We start from the raw sequence: 14,396 nt of genomic DNA on the forward strand, positions 1-14,396 counted from the left end.
ATTTCCATGTGACAGATGGAAGTGATCTTGCTCAGATGCTGTTCCTGCCACAGTTCCTACAGCACTATGTGATTTAGCTGCATTTTCACTTACCATGGACATGTTTTTCCGAAACGCTGTCTTTTTGTGGATTTCAGTAGGATTTCTATCTTTACCGGAAAAGTCTGAGGCCTGTCCCAGCAATGATTTACCCGTGCACTGTGAATTTGTTTTCAGAAATGTCTGTTTTGAGTTTGTTAGGGGATCCAAAACCTGGTCCCAAGCCAGGAGCAGCTGTGAACAGCGAGGAGGGGAACTCCTGAAGGTGATGAACACCCCAATCAAAATCCTATTGAAGAACATCACCAGAGAGAGAAGCATCAGCAATTTCACTTGGTGGCTGGGAGAGAGGGTCCCAGGGAAGTACCAGGGACCTGCCAAACGTGAGTGAAACATACACACAGAATCTCTTTTATAGGTTTCTGTGTTTTGACTTGTTATGCCTAAAATTAAGCAGTGTATTTGATACCTACTGTCACAGGCTTTACATGCACAGTGGTGGACAGTTCAAGAAAAATAAAAAATAAAAACTTTCTTTTCAGGTTGTTTGATTTGATTAAAAACCAATGAGTAGAAGTTATTCTGTATTTCTCTATTTTTTTGTGGAGTATAAATGTTTAAAAAAAATTAACTATTTGATTTCATCTAACAATAGGCCTATAGGACAAACTTGTCAAAGGCACCAGTAACTTATTTTCCAGACTGTAAGTCGCATCAGTCAAAAACTGCCTCATGAAGAGGGAAAAAAACACATATAAGTCGCACATTTTTTTTAGAAATGCATTTCACAAAATCCATGACCAAGAACAGACAGAGACTATGTAACTGGACACAGAGGCCAAAAAGATTGAGAATTCTACTGGGAATGTTAATGAAGACAGAGGAGTGAAATGAGGTGAGCTGGGCGATATGAAGGCGGCCAATTTACAAAAGATTCACTGAACAAAAATGCTGATGTGGTACATTCAGCTAAAAATGTGGAGAATGCAATGCAATCAAGCATTTTGGGCGATGTCTATAGGCAAACGCCGGCAGCAGAGCAAATACTCGGGAGGCAAACTTATTTAGAAATTTATTTTACAGCATCCAAGACCAAGAACAGACATTCAATCAGGAAATGCAAGTTAAACACAATAGCACACAGAAATTAACATAACATGCCACCGAGTCCAACAGGCAAGTTACCGGTAGCAAGTTCACCATCCATTAAATTCTTCGTCCTCTGTGTCATTATTCATTATATTCATATTCAAAAACATATTAAATTTCACATATAAGTCGCACCTGACTATAAGTCGCAGGACCAGCCAAACTATGAAAAAAAGTGCGACTTATAGTCCGGAAAATACGGTACATGCATGTACAAGAGCTTTACCGGCATATAGTATGAAAGTGAACAAAATGTATTTAAATCAGGAAATACCCCTGAATAACCCTAACCCTATGAAAGTGGCATTTGTGAGTTTTTGGTTTTTATTTCACTACAACATTCAAACTTTTCAACTTTCTAAGTAGCGTACATGCCAAAAAAATTCTCTGCTTCCAGCTTTGTTTAAACTGTTATGATTTGGCGCTATAAAAAATAACATTGAATTGAATTAAAACATGAGGATTTGCTGCATTTGTCTCTATTATATTATTTCAATTGATTTGGGTTTAGATTATTTGTTAAACAAAACAAGCAATTTGAAGACTTTATACTGGACTCTGATAACTTGATGTGATGGTTTATTTTTCACTATCTTTTGACATTTTATGGACTAATTTTTTCTGCCCTAAAAATAAGAAACAGATTAATCAATAGTTGCACCCTGGTGGTTGTTGGGTGTAGGGTAATGCTATTGTAGCTGAGGTCCCAAAAAGTAAGCTCTCCTAATAGTGTGTCTTTGTGTGTTTATGCGCAGAAAATGTTAACGTTTCAAAGGATAACTGCACATACGTAAAGCTGAATCCTCTTCAGCTCGTCGTAACATCTGACTGCAACGAGAGACGAGGCCTCCTCTGCACCCACAGTACGCAACAACAGCTTCTTTCCTTCCTTTCTGTCTTCCTTTCTTCCTCTTGCATTCATAACAACTGAGTACATTTTATTACAGTTTCATTTCACTTTACATTGCAATATGTTATTTGTCAAAAGTGCCATTCTTTGTTTTACAGATTTGTGGTCTTTATCAAACACAAAGGTAAGATATACATTTTACAGGCAGTAAGACCATATAAACATCCAGACTGAATTGTCATGTTAGTTTTGTTCATCTTTTCTTTGCAGAAGACAATAGTGTCCAGTCATGCAACCAGATCCCGTAAGTTAGACTTCAGTATTACGTGTCTCATCATTTCAATCTACAATGAAAGTGAAGAACAGAAGTCATAAAACTGAGAATGTGTATCTGCCTCTCTTTCTTTCTCTTCTTCTCAAACCCACTTTTATTTCAGGGCTCAAAAGGTCTGTAGAGGGCATGAGTGAGAATGTTAGAGACATTAGAAAACTTCTCCAGGTGAGAGAGACTTGTGAGTTTGACCCACAAATCTTAAGGGCTATTGAGCAGTGCAGTAAATGGCCTTTTGTTAATTATACCTCAGAGTTCACAAGTGCTATTTTTCTGAGACAGGAAGCGGATAAAGAACTACGGCGAATGGAAGAGACACAAGGGGAGCCGACAAATGACAACAGGGTGGGTACCTTCACTCACAGGAAAGCCTGTGGGAAGAATTCTATTATTGCACTGGTGGTGATTGCCCCCATCACTGGTGCTCCCGTGTTTTAAAAAAAATAAAATAAATGCTGTAAAAGTGCCCTCTTGGATTCTCCCATGGAAGATTAAACATGATAAAGTGTCCTTTAAGGTGGACCAATGTGCAGGAAAAGGTGCCCTCCAAGTGGAGAAAACGTGATGAAGTACCAGATAGGCTGGATAGGATAAGAGGGCCCCAAGGGCCTCTACATGGTTAAATAGTTCCCTGTGTATTTTTATTACAGAGGTGTAGTAGTTTAAATCTGAGTCAAGTAATAAAACAATTTTCACCGTAATGCGTCACAACTCTCTGTGTGCTGGTGCCCCACCACATGCAGCTGATGCCCAGCCAGGGTCCACCACTGCAGTATTGCAATTGTCTGTTGTCTGTTTTTGCCTTTCACAGGACAAATTCATTAAGTATTTGCTTAATGGCACCCAAAAACTGACTCTAGAATTGGCTTTGGAAAACAATGACACAATCAGTCACATCCTCAATTGTAGCAACGCCATCCTCCTTCTCTCAATGAAAAAGTGTGACATCAAGGCTAACCCAAACCCCACGGTAAGCTCAAAAGAATGTGTGACTGTGGCCGTTAAAGCAATCATACACATTTAGTCACCATTACAGCCAGGTGACATTGCATCTCCCCCCCCTTTCCAGAGTTTGTTTGAGAATGTGTTTGAGATCTTACGGGAAGTCACTGTGCTGGTGGGATTGGAAACCACAGAGCCACTTATTTTCAAGCACCCAACAGGCGTAGTCTATCAGAGGAGGTTGGTATTTTCTTTCAGATTACCACTTTTGTAACTTGTCGTTAATTTTTAACTATATAACTATGTCAGCAAAAACAATAGATGTAAAAACTGCAATACAGTATATTCTAAATTTTATTTACCTCTCCCCAGTTCCAAACCTGCTGAGCTCGACCATGGTGTGCTCGGTTCAGAGAAAGACGGTACATTCATCAAACTCCCCTCATTTTCAGCACTTAAATCTTGGCTTGTAGGGTACGACAGCGTCATTGCTCAGGTCAGCGTGAGTTATTATCATATTTATGTGTTTGCATCTTTGTTGCCATCTACAGCATTTTTAACTTAGCTTTTCTCCTTCTTAGATGTCTACATTCTCATCGAATCCCCATACATCTGACGACAACATCTCAGGAACTGTTTGCAGCCTTCTAATCAGTAATGGCACCTCAGAAATAAAGCTGTCCAACCTGACAGAACCGATAGAGGTACACTCATTAAATAGTCCGTCTATCTCACCTTCTTTCAGATAATCAAATTTATATCTCTTTTTTGAGCCTTTTCATGAAATATTAACTATCTTTGCTCACTGTAGTATATACAATCCAGAAAAGTATTTTATTCGCTTTTCACTTATCCTCACAGAGCTTTTTTGGCTACAGGGGAAAATACCTATTCTTAACTGTGCAGCTAAAGATCTTTATTTTATCTATATTTGTTAGTTAATTAACATATATGTACCTAAGTTTGATTTTAATGGTAATACAAACTTTCTTTCTATGGTTTCTCCAGATCTTTTTGTCTCGCCCAATTGCTACAACACTGATTAACAGTACTGTTGAATTGGAGAAAAACACTGAAGTGCTGAGCACAGTCAGTGTCGAAGACCCCTATATGACCATTTTCTTCAGCGTGGAGCCTAACGCCAATGTGTCACTGGTTCTTGCGATGTCTCATGAGTCACCTCCCAATCGTACAAATACCATCGCCACAACCATATTGAGCCAAACGGGTAATTGTCACTACCAACAGGCACTGATCTATTGCTTCATACCCTAACCTCTGATTTATGTCATTTTAAAGTTACTGGGTTTAGAAATTACTGTAACACTGCGTAGCAATATGTCCAGTGTGATCAGAGTAGTAATAACACAAAATAGTAACACGCACCTATTTACCATGATGTATGTGCTGACTACTATGTGCTCCCACTTCTCTCATGTATTAATATCAGATAGATGTTTTTTTTTTTTTTTTTTTGGGATTATGAAATCAAATGTTAGCTGATTTTTGCAACAGGAGGCTATCGCTGGATGATAACCCCAGAGATGTTACAGTGGACTCCTGGAGTCTGGTATATTGACATCCGACTCTTCAATTCCACTTGGGAGCCAGGCCTGACACTGAAGATCAGTTCATTCACCACCAAGTGCTTGTACTGGCACACAGAGTTGGAGACATGGAACACTGACGGCTGCCAGGTGACTTTCAACCTGGATAAAGTCTGATAAACGTTGTCGTATGATTGCTTTGTGTCTGCATGGGCAGTAATGTTCTACTAACACCAGTAGTTGCATATCAGACAATGATTTGCTCTCTTTCAGGTGGGAGAGAAAACCACACCAGAGCAGGCACACTGTCTGTGTAACCACCTCACTCTCTTTGGGAGCTCCTTCTTTGTGATGCCGAACAACGTGGACATATCTCGCACAGCAGAGTTGTTTGCCACTGTGACTGAGAACTATGTGGTGCTGGCACTGCTGTGTGCTTTCTTTGGCCTCTACCTGATCACTCTGCTGTGGGCCTGCTATGCTGACCGCAGGTCACGCTCTAAGGTCAGTCTCTCCACACATGAAACAGGTCTTTTTGTTTGTGTTTTTTTGTATTATATCATAATTTTATTATTAAACTCATTAGTCCACATTAATAAAATGTATATTCTGTTCCTAATTATAATCTTATACGTTTATTTTTTTTAATGGTGGGTAGTTTGTTTAAACACTTACTATTCATTCTAGTTCCTGATAAGTCATTCATATTTATGCACCACAATGTTTTATGTTGAACCCTTCAGAGGAAGATGACTCTGCTGGAGGACAATCACCCAGGCGCTCTGTACAATTATCTGATCGGTGTCCAGACTGGCCATCGCAAGAATGCTGGAACTTCTGCCAATGTACGAATCTTCTTTTTTTTTTGTTTCTTTTTAATCTTTTTAACAGATGAATGAATTAGCTCATAGAATAATCACTTTACTGAAGATACCAAAAGAGTAATACAGCATGTTTATATATATGAATATAGTCAATAATAGTCACATTAATGATGTTCAAAATATGGACTGTTTGAAAATATTTGCTCATGAAAAGCAGTATCTTATCATCAGACACTGTGAAAAAGATGAATTTTGTAACTTCATTAACAAATAGATTCACAATTCTTAAAGTCTGTCTTGAAACAATAGCAAGGTGCTTACATGAACAATATGAACTGGAGGAAGGACTCCAAGCTAAACCTGTTTCAGTAGTCATTTAGGTTTTTAGACAAACTTGAAAAAATTTTAAACTACCCTTAAATTAGTAAAGTTGTTTTTTGGCAAACACACAAGACTTGTTTGAACTTCCCACTAATACTTCAAGCCATCGGAATGGCGGACCCATCCACTCTAGTGCTGAAAAAATGTCAATCATAGATAATAACAAAAATTAGGTTTGATTTAATGAAAATATGAGCAATTATAACTTTAAAGAGTATTCTTAATATTACATGCATTCCGCAACTGTATTATCAAACAATGTTGTAACTATGAGATAAAACTAAAAGGTACTAAAATGAATGAAAACCAGCCTAGAAAGTGTGAGAAATGCACAGATCAACCTATGGTTTATCATTCATTTATAAGTCAAGATGATACACAAGTTGTATTAAATGGGTTGAACTATGGACAAACACTAGTGTAGTCTTTTATAAATCTTGGTTCGGGACACTGATGTGTGAACCCAATGCTCAGCATGTTGTTTCTGTCCTGTAGGTGACAGTGAAGTTGACTGGCTCAGAGGGAGAGAGTGACACACAAAATCTCACAGATCCTGACAAGCCTGTGTTTGAAAGAGGGGCATTCGATATGTTCCTGTTGTCCACACCCTTCCCACTGGGTGAAGTACGAAACGTCAGGTTGCAGCACGACAACTCTGGAGGTCATCCATCATGGTACTGAATGCTTAGACAGGACATATTTCAGCAGCAATTAATCAGTTTCCCAAATTTGTCTATGGCAGATATCTGAAAATGAAAATGTGTTTTGAACCCAGTATAAAAGTAGTTTACTTGCAGATTTGTGTCATTTTTAGGTTGCACCTTGAAGTGATACTTAAATAGCAGTGTGTTTTTTATGCTTGGATTGATTCAGCAGAACTTGTGGATAATTGGTGGGTGTCAACCTGTAAACATGGTTGTTAGAGCTGTGTACAGGTAGCATTTGTCACCTCTCTGCAGGATAGGCTTCTTCACAGTGACACTTTGAAATGTCAGGCCTGCCTCATCATTTAGCACTACCTTGTTATCACTCTCATTAAATACCACTTTGAGAATACTGTACACATGCACACATACTCATTATATGAAAAATATTAACATTTTGCTCATACTACATTTTACATTTACATCTAACATTTTAATTACTTGCATAAAACTTTTATTAAATAAACCATTATGGTAAATGTATAATGTTTGTTGTTTTATGAATTCCTCTTAAAAACAGGTATATAAACAAGGTGACCGTACAAGACCTCCAAACACGACAGGTTTGGCACTACTTTTGTGGCTGCTGGCTGAGTGCTGACCATGGAGACGGCATGACCAAGAAGACTTTCAATGCTGCAAAGAACAACGAGATTGCCAGCTTCAGGTCAGAGTCGGACCACTTTACACTGCTGGAATAAGCCATCTCGAGAAAGTCATGTTAATTGACAAGTGTCGTTTTGGATTTCTGTTTTTCTCTGGTCAGGAATATTTTCCAGAGCAGAACTTCGACAGGCTTTAGGGATGAACACATTTGGGTGTCCATAGTGGATCCTCCCTCACGTAGTCCATTCACACGTGCCCAACGGGTCTCTTGCTGCATGAGCCTGCTCCTCTGCACCATGGCCATCAATATTGCCTTCTGGAACATTCCTGTAGATGAGGACTCCCCCGTACTCTTCTCCCTCGGTGAATTATGAAATATTTAATTATTATAGCTTTATGACCTGAAGAGCAAAGATTTATTCCAAAGAGAAAACTATACTTTATATTAATGGAGTCATTGTTGTTGTGGGTTTATAATATCTGTGTTATAGGCATCTAAAAGAAAAAGATGCCTATTTTTCATTTAAGAACTCATGGGTTTGGTATATACAATATAAGGTCACTTGCAAAACAAACCCACAGTTTTGTAAGAAGGAGTAAGAGTATTGATCATAAATAACTAATGAATATCTAAAATGTAAAATAATGAGAGGTTTTCCTCAGATTTCGAGGTTTGGATGAAAGGTCAAAAGGTTGAAGTCAATATGCACAAGCGCAGAAGCAATAATCTGAGAAACAAGTTAATTGGCTGTCTGTCGTCTCTTGAAATATCGTATTATCTTCAACACCTCTGCTTCCACATGTGCAACTATGGAGGTGGCAACACAGTCAGAGAATAGAGTCACCTTTTGACCTGTGTGTTGCCTCTCTGAGGTCGCAGGTGGTTGGAAAAGCATACAAATAGCATTACTAATGTCGTTTTTTATAATTTTTTTATACAGTGCGCATGTGTGTGGTTGCATGTTACCAGAAACTAGAATTATTCACATTCCTGTGGATAAATTGTATGGTTTTTGGGGAATGAGAAGCATGTGCTTTTACAATAGTAAATGAACAGAATTTATGAAATAATTATTTATTTTATTTCCCAAAAATATATAAACCTGGCATTAGACTTTTTTCCTATGGACAAACAACATCTGATCAGGACCCTTTTCCTCCCAAACGTAAGCAAGAGGACAGAGGACGTACAATCACACACAGAGCACTCCACTTAACAAAACTTGGTACATTTTACCAAATGATGAAAGATTGCACGACACACACAAATTAGAGCTAGAAAAAAACAGCAGTTGTGAAACTCATTGCCTGCAAGTGTCAACATTGCAGAAGTAGATACTTTTCCTGCCTGTAAATGAGACTCATTGGCATGTCTAGATCTATAGCTCTTAACGTCTAAATTTAGCTTCTAATGTTTTCATGTAAAACCTGCATTAAGTGATTTTTGGCCACTTGGGGGAAGTGGAAACAAGGTGTAAACACAATAACATATCGCCACCTTTTCAGTTGCCTCTTAACAAGCAGTTGCTGGGCAGGTAGAATACAGTTCATCAGAGGTTTAGAAGAGCCATAAAATCCCTGTTGTGATTTTCTGGTATTGGATGATCCTGAATGGGCCTGATATCAGATACTTCTCATCACTCACACTATGTTCTTGTTTTTTTCTCTCCAGGTTCATTGCAGATCACCTGGCAGGAGATCATGGTGGGAGTAGAGAGTGGTCTTCTCATGTTTCCAATCAACATCCTCATCATCACCATCTTCCGAAGCATCAGACCTCGCATAATTTCAAAGTCTAAAAAAGACTTTGAGGAGAACTTGAGACCTCCTGCAGTTACCGTACCAAGTATACTAAAGGTGTGTTGTGCATGATCTTATTTGGATGTGTGGGAGAGTGTGTCCAGCACTTTTTTCTTTGGCTGTGTTTTGTGCATCATACTTGCCTCATCAATGACCGTGTAAGCTCGTGTTTTCCATTCAGTTTATGTTGCAGTTACTGTAAGTGTTGTGTGGCTTTGACTTCTGCTGACCTTTTACTGTATAATATGTACTGTGTGTATTTATATGCATTTGATCAGATCATGTATACTATACATTTATAGTATACATACAGCATTTGGTATTTGGTGTGCATCCCTCCTAGGATACAGCGGAGGTGATTTCATTGGTGAGCAGAAGTCCAAGGAACAAGATGTCAGAGATGCCCAGGCTGGAGTCCACCACTGACCTCGGCCCTGCCTTGGACAGGGTCCATGAATTCATCCAGTTTATGCAAGGTAGTATTTTAGTTTTTTAAAATAAGTATTGATAACTGGCAGTTAGCTTTGATAAAAGAAGAAACATTGTTTTTGTACTGTCTGCACTGCACTTAAGGTAAAAAGATTATAACACAACTATACAGAAACAAAAAATACAAAAGGGCTAGTGGATGAATAAGACAATGATACAAAAAGCATGACAGTGTGCTATTAGGGCACAGATGTATCCTGAGGTTCAATGGATAAGGCTGCAGATAGTGTTTATTTTTATCTTTCAAAACTTCCCCAGCTTGTCTTGCTTTTAGAGAAATGTGATGGTTGATGATGATTTGCTAGTCTGTATGTAATTCTGTCAAAGGGGAGAGTGAGAGCGACCCCCACTGGGTGTACTGCAGCAAGTTCCTCCTAGCTGGTCTCTGTCACCTCATGATGTGCCTCGAGAAACTGGATGCAAAGAACTTCCAGAGTCCACACGAGTACCAGCAGACCCTCAACATCACCAACCTGCTGGTTCGCAAGGCTGAGATGGTCCTCTCCTGCCACTTGGTCTACTGGTCAGCACTCCGACCAAAACACTGTGTATAGTAGAAACACCTCTGGTTTTATTTGACTGGAACATCTCATATGTCATTCCTCCTTCCCTCTTCTTGGCGCAGCCCACGTCCCGTGAAGAAGAAGAAGAAGTCGGCGAGCTGCTGGCTGCCGTGGTGGTGTGTGTTCCTGGGCTGGTTCCTGTTGCTGTCCATCAGTGGAATATCCACTTTCTTCACCCTGTTGTACGGCTTTGAGTATGGCAAAGAAAAGTCCATCAAGTGGGTTATGTCTCTGGGCCTCTCCCTCTTCCAGAGCATCTTTATACTGCAGCCTCTCAAGGTGGGTAAAGATGAGAAAACTTAAACAGTATCAAATTATTGATTTAAATTCTGCATTTACTCTAAGTATTTTTTTCTACAATAGTTCACACTAGTTATGGAATAATAACCTTTAAACATTCAAGATAGTTTTTTTATATTTATCAGATTTCCTCTGGCCTGTTTTTGTTCACAGGTGATAGGCGTTGCTGTGGTTTTTGCCCTGCTGCTGAAACCTGTAGCTGTGGAGGAGAGTGAAGAAGTTGAGCAAGTGCTGTTAGGTAAGAAAAACATTACGCAGCCCACCTGTTACCAGAACAGGTGGTGGGTGTACAAAAGTAAGTACTGTGTTCAAAATATTTCATGTCTGTTTCTATGTACAATAATACATACATTAATTTGCTTGTATAATCATTTTTCTATATTAACAATTGGTCAAAAGTGTGTCACTCGTAGTGCCGAGCCTACTGAGAATTATCAACTGACTCTGCAGTTCCCCTCAGCACTAAACAGCATTACAGTGTTACAGGTTTTACAGCCCGACTCTTTTATTGTTTTGATTCACTCTCATCACACTCATAGAGACGTTTTTAGATGTAGCAGGCAGCTGTTTTAAGCAAAAAAGCTGTTGTTTACTACCTTTCCTATTACTAATGCAGAGCTGACAACTACCTGGTGAACATAGTGGAGCATTTAGCAGCTAAAGAGACAGATATTTCCTTCAGGAGTTCGTGGAGACGAAAAAAGGAGCTAAAAGAGTGAATATTGGACTTGGTGGCCAGAAACATGTTTACCGGATGTGTAAATAAGCAATTGTTTGCTAACTGCCAAATCAGTTCAGAGCTTGTTTCTGGTGCCCCTAAGTGGCCAATAAATCAGTTAATGCTGGTTTAAAGACCTTGTCCAAAACTGTGACCATAAGGGGAAAAACTTAAAATAAACTTTTATAAATTGAATATAATATCCGTAATAACTGAAATTGTTCAAACATGCAAAAACATTTTAGTCTTTTAGGTTAAGCCTGAGATGTTGGATTGCCAGATTTGCAAAAACAGCCTCTAAATTTAATTTATCACATAAATTGTTTAGTCCAAACTACGTATTCATAATTCATAAAACAGAGGTATCCATTCCATTTTGTTTCAGGTTGACTGCAGAGAGCTCCTATGTAATGATGCATATGAAACAGTTAAAATATTTGCTTTGACAACTATAAACTACTGACCCTTTTAGTTTTTTGACTCCTCCCAAGTGACCTCTCTCTCTCTTAAGTGTATCAGTGCATCCTTTCTTCAGTTAAAGAGCAGTAAAGTACTGTGAGTCTTACTGCACTGTCTTCTCCATTTAACAGAGCAACAAGACAAGTGTAGACGGTACTCTGGCAGGGACACAATGTGAGGAAGCTGCATTTAACAGGATAAGCTGTCATCTGTGACGGGCACAGCTGCAATCCACAGCAACCTTCGCTTCTTAAACACTCTTTTGCACTTATTGGAAGTTTTACTTTCTGAACATGAAAATTGCATCACACATTCTGGTGTTTTGTATGTGTGCAGAATTTCCAATGCTGGGGAAACCTTTCTGAAATGGTTAGTCAGAGTCAGAGTAAATCTGTAATTAAATAACAATTGATCTTGCATGTCAAAGTGTTGCTTTTCTTCAAGGCATTTACTTTCCATTATAATGTATGTGAATAGAAATAAATTATCTGGTTGCTTGTATTGAAAAGCTTTTGATCATTCGTGGATATGTTGTTAATTTCATGTCAATATACAAAATCTGTAGGATTCATTTACAGCTTCAAGAATCACTGAAGCAGATTTAGATGTCATCAGGAGCTACCTATCATGAGCTCTTTGAGTTAGTTGGAGAGTGAAAAAATGTCTTTAATCCAAGAAACATAATCAAGTAATGTAATAGAAGCCCTGCTAGAATTATTGAATGCCTGTGCAGATAGACTAAAAAGTCTGTACAATTTGTAAAGAAAATGTGTATTTATTTTGTTCATTTTATCCAAATTTACCAAAAACTTACCAAGCTAATTTTAATTTTAGTGGAGCATTTTAGTGCCCCACCAAAAAGGCAAAATACTGAATCCTTCTTGCTTTAGCCTGAAAATAACCATATTCATTGCTTATTTGTTATTAGTAACACTGAAAATGTCAATATGGTCAACATCCAAAGACTCCCAACAGCCAGCTACTGCTGTCAACATGACTTGTCATCTCAGTGTATGACCAACCATTGATTACACACCAACATGGACTTTTACTTTTAGAGGCACGGGAAGGTGATTTTATGTAATTTCACATATGGTAGCTAATTATTAATTGATCACTTTTTTCATTTCACCTCCTTCAATGTAATACAAGCTGAAGGTGCATGTCATACATTTTCATCATACATGCCTACTTCTATGTACTTCAGTCTGTCCTGCCCTTTGAATGATTTATATAGCAGATGTTACTACATTCAAGTTTGTGCTTTTGGTTTGGGGATACAAGCAGGTCTGAAGACACATTAATGTCTTGTCTTAGGCTTTGTGTGCTTATTTAATCAACGATGACTAATAATTTATTTATTGTTTTGATTTATTGATTCTGTATGTATGTGTGAGCTTGAATAAAGTAATCTCTATTAAAATCTTCATGTCTTTAATATCTATTAGTGCCTTTTAATTGATAGAGCTACAGACATACAGTAGCTGACAGCACCGTTTTGTGCCTCACAGTCATCACTATTATTATACAATATTAAATAATACAACTTTTCGGATAAACTGAGCTTTAGCATCAGTGGTTGTAAACTCCTTTTAAACTAATAAGCTTTTAGATGCTCAATAGACATGTTTGTGCAGGTATTTTAATCTAAAATGATGTGTTTGCAAGTGGATATTTAGTTTATTTTTACATTAGTCCTTGTAGAGCAGATCCATTGGATTCATATTCTAGTAATTGCATTTAATATACAATGGCAAATTGCAACTGCAACTGATTTAGAATCTGAAAAAGCACAATTTGACCTTCTTTACTGACTGTCTGGCCAATCCAAGCGAGGCTTACATCGCCTATACTGATCAGTCCTCAGAAAATGACACCAGAAACCACTACAACAAAACTTGTGATTATTTCCTTTGCAGAATGAGTTCTGTCAGAGTAATAACCTTTGAAAGTATGAGAAAGAAACTCAGTTATACCAGCTTTGTCCAGCAGCCCTCGTTTTATTCACAGCACTACAGCAAAATAGCTTGACCCACATTCATGCCACAGTAAATGGCGGATTCACAGAAAAAAGGAGGTGATGTCGTCAATACTTCTGTGTACACTAAGGTTTTATAGCAGGCCTGGAGAAACTACACAGCAATATGGCGTGACCAACAGCTCCAAAAATGCCTTTGTGCTGCTTGGCCTTGATACAGACATACTAGCCAGCAGTATCACTGTGACATAACACAGGCTTAAATTACTGTTAAAAACTTCAACCCAAATACTTCATATTTAACAGTTTTGATAACATCTAGCTCTTGTTCCTGCATTCTTTAATGCACTTTATGTAAGCCAATTAGGACGAATATGTCTGCCATTAAATGCATGTCATGTAAGAAAATATGATTTGTTTATTCAACAAAGTGAGGCTAAAGAATGGTTGACCTAGCTTAAAATGTCCTTCTCCTTTTAATACCGACTTTAAGACCTAAGAGGACCAGTGTGTAGGATTCAGTGGCATCTAGAGGTGAAGCTGCAACCATTTGAATACAGCTCAGCCTTACAAGCACGCAGCAAAAACTACCCAAAAAAAAAAAAAAGAGGCCCCATCGAGAGACAGTATTTGGTTGTGCGTTCAGGCCTAGGAACATGGCCTCTGTGAGAGAGGATCCGCTGCCTTCAAACAGCTCATTCTAACAAAAAACACAA

General features: G+C 38.3%; 1 protein-coding gene across 1 annotated transcript; it reads left to right on the forward strand.

Annotated features, from left to right (window-relative positions):
• Positions 1-16: 16 nt before the first annotated feature.
• Positions 17-13,125, forward strand: pkd1l3 (polycystic kidney disease 1-like 3). The gene is made up of 23 exons (XM_051380315.1): positions 17-422; positions 1,944-2,051; positions 2,197-2,222; positions 2,309-2,342; positions 2,476-2,537; positions 2,652-2,714; positions 3,181-3,339; positions 3,439-3,551; positions 3,684-3,807; positions 3,893-4,015; positions 4,320-4,539; positions 4,827-5,008; positions 5,132-5,362; positions 5,602-5,703; positions 6,559-6,737; positions 7,288-7,434; positions 7,534-7,736; positions 9,046-9,230; positions 9,517-9,649; positions 9,990-10,185; positions 10,288-10,504; positions 10,679-10,763; positions 11,834-13,125. The coding sequence occupies exons 1-23, from the start codon at positions 95-97 to the stop codon at positions 11,878-11,880; spliced, it is 3,267 nt and encodes a 1,088-aa protein (XP_051236275.1). The 5' UTR covers positions 17-94; the 3' UTR covers positions 11,881-13,125.
• Positions 13,126-14,396: the final 1,271 nt, after the last annotated feature.

Source organism: Dicentrarchus labrax, unplaced genomic scaffold (genome assembly GCF_905237075.1).
Source record: "Dicentrarchus labrax unplaced genomic scaffold, dlabrax2021, whole genome shotgun sequence".
Taxonomy (NCBI): Eukaryota; Metazoa; Chordata; class Actinopteri; family Moronidae; genus Dicentrarchus; species Dicentrarchus labrax.